At 43.4% G+C, this 7,402-nt stretch overlaps 1 protein-coding gene across 2 annotated transcripts; it reads left to right on the top strand.

Moving 5' to 3' along the window:
* Positions 1-1,250: 1,250 nt before the first annotated feature.
* On the top strand, positions 1,251-5,102 carry LOC100873133 (acyclic sesquiterpene synthase). Of its 2 annotated transcripts, none has more exons than XM_044478063.1 (11): positions 1,251-1,705; positions 1,882-2,003; positions 2,182-2,456; positions 2,571-2,668; positions 2,843-3,039; positions 3,256-3,359; positions 3,448-3,546; positions 3,629-3,844; positions 3,921-4,062; positions 4,146-4,391; positions 4,550-5,102. In XM_044478063.1, the coding sequence occupies exons 1-11, from the start codon at positions 1,564-1,566 to the stop codon at positions 4,901-4,903; spliced, it is 1,995 nt and encodes a 664-aa protein (XP_044333998.1). In that variant the 5' UTR covers positions 1,251-1,563; the 3' UTR covers positions 4,904-5,102. The 2 variants fall into 2 exon arrangements, with proteins under 2 accessions (XP_044333998.1, XP_044333999.1); XM_044478064.1 differs by having other exon boundaries at positions 1,253-1,705; positions 3,451-3,546.
* The last annotated feature ends 2,300 nt before the right edge of the window (positions 5,103-7,402 follow it).

The following is a 7,402-nucleotide window of genomic DNA, read 5'->3' as shown; positions in this document are numbered from 1 at the left end:
TACTCTTACTTCGAAAAGGTCACAACTAAACCCTATGCACTTGCTGGCCATCAATAGTCCCAGGTCTGCTCCTCTCATAGCAGTCATGACTCCTTCTGTTTGACAGGGGTGGAAGGCCGGCATGTTGGTGGAGCAGGACCTGCTACTGGTATGTGTTTGTGTGGTTGGCGCCTGTTGTGTCGTTTGTCATTGTCGTCGGCGAGAGTGGTCTTGACCCTATGAGTTTTGATGTTTCGAGTGGGCTTGGCCCTTGTGGTATCCAGTTTCGCTCAATTTTCCGTAATTAACTGGGCATCAATCTTCTTCTTAGTTAATGAAATGGGCAAAAAAATCCCATGTTTCAAAAAATAAAACACACAGGTACACGCGAATACACGAGACTCGATTTGTTTTAGAAATGCTAAAAATACGACGTCGTATTTTTAAGCATGGAAAATCAAATGATTTATGACAAATTATGTTGTCGCGAGGATGGCAATTTCCTTTAGCAAGTATGGCAATTTCTAGCAAAAAAACTGAACATGGCAATGATTTGCCATGCTTGCTAAGGGACATTGTCATTCTTGTAACAACATAATTTGCTATCTCGAGGGTTCAATTTGCCATGCTTAAAAACTCGACGTTAGATTTGTAGCGAAATCTATTTGTTTTTCCCACTAGAAACTGCCGAATTGTTATGTCTTATTCCGATTTTGCCACTCCAAAGAAAAATAGTACACAGTTTTAGCAAAAAATACTACAAACTTTGATTCTTAAGCATCAGATGTATTTTCCACCATAAATACCAATCAATAATTGTCATGCGGATTCTGAAGCCCATCTTAGAAAAATCTTGATTTGACAAGTGCAGTAAAAATATCAGAACAGCCTCACCAGCACGATCAACCACACAAACTCTATCAATAATTTCGTCCAATCCCATCAACCATGTTGTAAACACATGAGTTTCTCGTTTCTCTGACCTGACAGCCTGGACTCTGGCGACTGATTAGACGAACAACTCAATTCATGAGTCGGGCAGCGATCGACATCACCTCTCGCGGCGATGTAACCGGTCTCTCCATGAGAGTTTGGAAATTAGCGTAGCGTCACGTGGAAGTGTTTGTTTCGGATGGTGTAGCTTCAGCACCACATGTTTGTCTATTGGATTGAAAAGAACAGTCCGTACATAGATTGATGCAGCCTCCGGTGGCCGTGCCATTATGTAGCTTCAACACCATAGATAGGAGGCTAGTACAGTAGCATTTCGCAAGTGGGTTTGTCCTTGCACGCGTGAATTCCACATTTCCGCTGGTGTCTCACGAGGCTTGTCTACTTCCTGTGAACCTTCTGAGCCAGCGACAGGATTCGTGCAACTCGTGAAACAGAAGTGATAACAGATGCATACTCGTCTGTGACTCCTGGGAGCCGAATTGGATTTTCGATACGATATCTTCAACCCAGATAGGAATGTCCTGCGACCTGTGTATTTACTCTATATATACTGAACTCTGACTCACTCAGGTAGTCACTCACTCCCAGTTCTTTAGCTGAACCTTCTGCTTCTGCACATCGGTCGATCGAATGACGGCGACAAGGGGCGTAATTAATCTGCCCGGTTCTCCTCTCTCGCCGCCAAGTGGTCGCTGCCCCTCGTCCTCCGGCCTACCATGCGGGGTGCTGCCCATGCGGCCGAGCAGATCTCCCCGGCCTACCGTCGCCACAGGTAGCCTGCCATGCCACCATGCCCATGCATGATGCATCTTGGTCGTCTCGTTTCTTTGATCTGTTTGTTTTATAGATGCAAATAGCTTCGTCTTCTTCTTTAATTTTTGCGTTCGAGAAAGTAGATTAATCAGTCGTAACGCTGTGATAATTAGCTAATGGTGTTCTTTACAACAGGGGCCAAGAACAGGCAGCTGGAAGTCGGAGAAAATGCTGCAAGTTTGCAAAACCGGCTGGTAGTATATACTAACACTACTGGAATTTTCACGTACGCCGGGTGTAATGCTCTTCGCCGAGTGGTAAAACACGGACACTCAGCAAAGCGACCTATTAATTCCTGATTACTACTCCTACTAAATTTGCATTTTTTTTTCTTCGAAAAGGGGATAACCCCGGCCTCTGCATCGTACGCTCCACACAGCCATCTACCAAAATTTGCATGTGACGAGCTCTTATTTTTGTATGTGTACTTTTCAGTTAGGATTAATAAATGGCATGGATCGGAAGAAGGTTAGAGAGACTAGAAGAAAGCAGCAGCTCCAGGAACCCGAACCGGCGCCATCTTCCCATAACACCGCAGGGGTGGCTACGGTGGCTCCCTTGCCTTTGCCTGCCTCCCCTCAGATCCAATGCTTCCCGACGTCTTCGACAAATATACATCACCAACTATCCATGCTGGACGTCCTTGAAAAGATCGGGATATCCCGGCATTTTGCTGGTGAGATCAAGAGTGTCCTGGACTTCACTTACAGGTATATGAAGTACTACTCGCTACAAGTTGAGTAAAGATGATTAGTCGATCGGTTCTTTGTTTACTGGTTGTAGAGTCTCGTGTGAGAGGGTGTCTGACAAGAGCAAGTTTGCAGTCGTTGGTTGCAGAGAGATGAGGAGATCATGCTGGACACGGGGACATGTGCCATGGCATTTCGTATCCTAAGGATGAACGGATACGACGTCTCATCTGGTATATATACTATTTCCTTTTAGCTAGTCTCGCCAAAATATGTCATTCTGTAAGCTTGCTTAGCATTTGATTCTTTTTTCAGGGAAGCTTAGCATCTATTTATTCTTAATATGGGACGTGTATATTTCCTCACACGCTACTAACTCCTCACCTGAAAACATGTGCATGTTGCAGATAGCTTATCACATCTTACCGAAGCCTCCGTTCATCTGAATGATACGAGATCTTTGTTAGAACTATACAAGGTTTCCCAAGTCAGTACCTCGAAACACGAGTTGATTCTGGACAGTATAGGATCCTGGTCAGGTCGCCTACTCAAGGAACAACTGAGATCTAGTAAGGCACAAAAATTGACACCACTCCTAAGAGAGGTAAATACTCAACAGGAAACATACTTGTACCCACAACATTTCATAGATAGCCTTAGGATGTGTTCGGTTGTGAACTTGTGATAAATCTTCAGTGTGAACCGTCACGTTTGTAGCTCTATTTATGCTTATTTGTCGATGAAATTAATTCCGGACTTTGTTTTGGAGACTAACTCTACTTGTATTCTCAGTGATATATATATGCTTTTGTGTTGTTAGGTAGAACATGCTCTTGATAGCCCCTTCTACACTACGTTGGACCGTCTAGAGCATAAGATGAACATCGAACAATTTGACTTTATGGAGCATCAGATGCTATACCTGTATGGTTTTATTCTCCTTTTTTCACAAAACAAGGTTTGTGTAATGCATAACTTCACAAGACACACCAATGTTATTATATATCTTAAGCAGGCCTTGGCAGAGAAATCAAGACCTGCTAGCTTTGGGTGTCATGGATTTCAATACAAGTCAAATTGTGTGCCAACAAGAGCTTCAACATCTCGAGAGGTACATCTTATCAACTATATTCGATTATATACCAACAACACTCGTCTTATTGAGATGACTTTTTTGTTTCCTTTCATGGTAGTTGGGTGAAAGATAGCAGGTTAGACCAGTTACCTTTTGCACGACAAAAGTTAGCCTATTTCTACCTCTCTGCCGCCGGCACCATGTTGCCTGGAGAGTTATCCGATGCTCGGATTCTATGGGCCAAGAACGGTGCGCTTACGACGGTCGTTGACGACTTCTTCGACGTCGGGGGATCAAAAAAAGAATTGGAGAATCTCACCACATTAGTTGAGATGTAACAATATACACATCTCTTGTTTATCTTTCTAAAGCAATATTTGGTTTCTTCTACTTATCCTATTGTTGTGCAGGTGGGATAAGCATGAGGAAATTCAGTACTACTCCGAACATGTAGAGATTGTTTTTTCTGCAATCTACAACTCGGTGAACCAGCTTGGAGCAAAGGCTTCTGCGGTGCAGGGCCGCAATGTCACCAAACACTTTGTAGACATAGTTAGTCTCATTCATACTTATTTTTGTGTACATGGTACAATTAATTTTCTCTAACAAATACTAACGTGATTACTGGATTGTAGTGGCAAGATTTGATAAGAAATATGATGACCGAGGTGGAATGGAGAGAGACCGGATACATTCCAACACCAGAGGAGTACATGGAGAATGCGGTTGTTACGTTTGCATTAGGCCCCATTGTGCTCCCAGCACTCTACTTCATTGGGCCAAAGATTACGGAGTATACCGTCAGAGATACTGAGTATAACGAGCTATTCAGACTAATGAGCACTTGTGGGCGTCTCCTGAACGATGTCCAAACTTACGAGGTATCTCGCCAAAGTTTTGGATTTTAATTCAATGGTGTTTATTATCTTGTCAAGAGATAAACGCGTCTTGAATTTCCATGATAATATTATCACACTCCAAGGGAAAATAGCAGGAGGAGATAGCTAAGAATTTTTTGTTGTTGACTATGTTGTTGTAGAGGGAGTACATCGACGGTAAAATAAATAGCGTATCTCTGCTCGTTCATCATAGTGGTGGCTCGATGACCATACCGGAGGCCAGGAAAGAGTTGCAGGAGCCCATAGACACATGCAGGAGAGACTTGTTAAGGTTGGTCCTCAAAGAAGACAGCGTCATGCCTAGACTATGCAAGGAGTTGTTCTGGAAAATGTGCAAGACATGCTACTTTTTTTACTACCAAGGAGACGCGTTCAGCTCGCCAGAGGAGAAGGTTGGTGCGGTGGATGCGGTGATCCATGAGCCGCTCCAGCTCCCCCTGGATCTACGCCCTGGTCTCGACTTGTCCTATCTGCATGAGAGAAAAAATGATTGAGTATTAATTTTCCTCATTTGTACATATCATTGTAGGTTTGCTTTGGTACATCTTTTTTTTTTGTTATGTTTGGTACATCTCTTTTTAGAAAAACTAACAGAGTGCCCCTCACAAATACAAGGGCATCATCCCTAATTAGTGTGTCAAACATTTTAAGTATTTATTAGTATCTCATGTAGACATTGTCTATTTTTACCTACCCCTTTTTTAGCCCAGATGTAATACGGTATTTGCACTAATGAGGAAACGTAATGTTTACAACAATAAGTATCTCAACCAGAGATATGCCCAATTCATGTTTTCCCAACATTATCATCAAGATTTATAGCGTAGAGCTGTAATTGTGACTAAATCGTCATAGGTAAATGTCAATCCATCTGAGAAGGCGATCTGCATTCTTTCTTTTCACTCTATGTTGCAAACGTATTAACTCTTTCTTCAAATGGTATTTCAAGTGATGCGTGTTGGAGCTTCCCTCTTAAAAAAATTGTCAATTCTTCGAATCCAAATATTCCAACATCCCAAAATAATGACATCAAGAGCAATTTCTTTACGCGGGTTCTGAAAAGCCAGAAGGACTCTTCCATACATAGAAATTACTTTCAGTTTGCTGGGCAAAATGGAATTCCAGAAGCTTTGAGCCGTATCACTCCTAGAAAAGATGTAGGGTTGTTTCTTCAATGTTATCATTGCAGAGCACATAGTTGTAACAGTCAAGATGTGTGGATTTTCTCTTTAAAAGATTTTCCTTGTATTAACTCTGTCATGCAACAAATGCCAAAAAAGAAGATCTTATGCCTCAGTCTGCCAGCACATAACAGTGATGTGTGCTTTGTATGGTCCCATCAAACTCTTATATATCTTTTTGTTGAAACCCTGATTATTATGTGTGTGTGCGCGCACGCAGCGCTTGCTGAAGAGCTGGTCAAAGTTGTGGAACCTGAAGGTTGACGAAGTCAGCACAAACGCCTCGCTATCGATGGAACGTTGCCTTCCATTGAAATACTAATTCGCATTAACGAGACACCAAAGCATAAAAACATGGGGTTTGATCTCTAGAGGGATTAGGGTACCACCACCCACCTAACTATCCAACCAGTGGATGGTTCTCGGACTAGTATACATCTTGCTGGAAGAATAAAGACTGCCTTTCCATTTTTAAGTCCATTTATCCTTATAATTAGACATAGTAGTGTGTTGAACATGCCCTCCTCATGTTGCCATGCCGCGTTGCGCCGTGGTGAACGCTCGTCCAAACCCGTCACGCTCAGGCCAAACACAAGCATGGTGTGGGAGTTCGCGAGAAAGGAGCAGTGGCAGGTGTATGTAGGCCCACACGTTCGGTGTTTTTGGTTTGCTCGGTCTGGCCTTTTCGGTCTTTCATAACTGACGACTGGAATTATTTCGGTCTTCTCAGTTCTCCACTATTTAGTGTTCGGTCTTTACATGATGGTGTTTGGTCCCAACCAAACAGACAAATTTCATGCTACAACTCAGATTTATGTACATTGCAATATAGATGTATGCAAGAAAAAACCAGACTCTATGTCTAATAGGGGTAAGCAATCAAAATTCAAATTTCAGACATATGCATCTAGAATATTACCATAAACATCTAGAGAATTGTGCTAATTCGGTCTATCTGGATTATTCAATCATCCAGAGAAGAAAACTAGTCTGGCCAAATTTAATCCGATCTTCCTATTTTGACGCCCAAATTTAATTTGGTATTTTAGTTCAGTCTTGGTTTTACAAGTTTGTTTGTCAGTCATCAGTTTTTATGCCGGGCATAGTTGTGTGAGGCTACCCGCGATGAAAATATACTAGTACCATGCATATGATACTACCTCCACGATGCATAATAACAGGTTCGTATTATAGTGATCTCGTTGATTGCTATGCATGACATATATTAATCCAACATTTAATATGATACGGTATCAATCACGATACTCAATCCGTTCTTTCCTCATTTAGTTGCATGTCATCTCAGGAAAAAAAACATTAGTTACCATTGATGATTCGCATTACGGCCAGTCTAAGGGCATCTCCAACACCGACCCGTAAACCTCCCGCAACCGTCCGAATCGAGTTGTCCGGACCGCGGAAGCCATCCAACGCGGCCCTGTATTAGTCCGCGGAGCGGTCCGGACGCGATTTCTCCCGCAAACCGGATACAAAAGTGGGGGAGGTTTGCGGGAGTTCAGAGCGATCCCAAGCTCGTTTCTAACCGCCCTGGACCACCAAAAACCCCTCACCCCTCCCTCGCATTTTTGGTCAGCGCCCGCATTCATGCCCGCCCAGAGCGGACGCGACCGCTCACTGGCACCGGCAATGAAGCGGCGCACCGGCCGAGAGAGTGCCCCACGCGCCGCTTCCCGATGCAGGCGACTGAGGGAGTCCTGAATTAGGGGGTCCCCGGGCGTCCGTGCTATGTGACATGGGCCGGACTGACAGGCTGTGAAGATACAAGATAGAAGACCTTCCCCCGTGTCCGGA

Source organism: Triticum aestivum, chromosome 2D (assembly GCF_018294505.1).
Source record: "Triticum aestivum cultivar Chinese Spring chromosome 2D, IWGSC CS RefSeq v2.1, whole genome shotgun sequence".
Classification (NCBI taxonomy): domain Eukaryota; kingdom Viridiplantae; phylum Streptophyta; class Magnoliopsida; order Poales; family Poaceae; genus Triticum; species Triticum aestivum.
This window is presented reverse-complemented; position numbering and strand designations above follow the sequence as displayed.

Coding starts and splice junctions, on each gene's coding strand:
- LOC100873133 (XM_044478063.1), top strand. CDS start 1,564: ATGACGGCGACAAGGGGCGTAATTAATCTGCCCGGTTCTCCTCTCTCG. Junction 2,457..2,570: donor GTCCTGGACTTCACTTACAG/GTATATGAAGTA, acceptor GCAAGTTTGCAG/TCGTTGGTTGCAGAGAGATG. Junction 3,547..3,628: donor GAGCTTCAACATCTCGAGAG/GTACATCTTATC, acceptor CTTTCATGGTAG/TTGGGTGAAAGATAGCAGGT.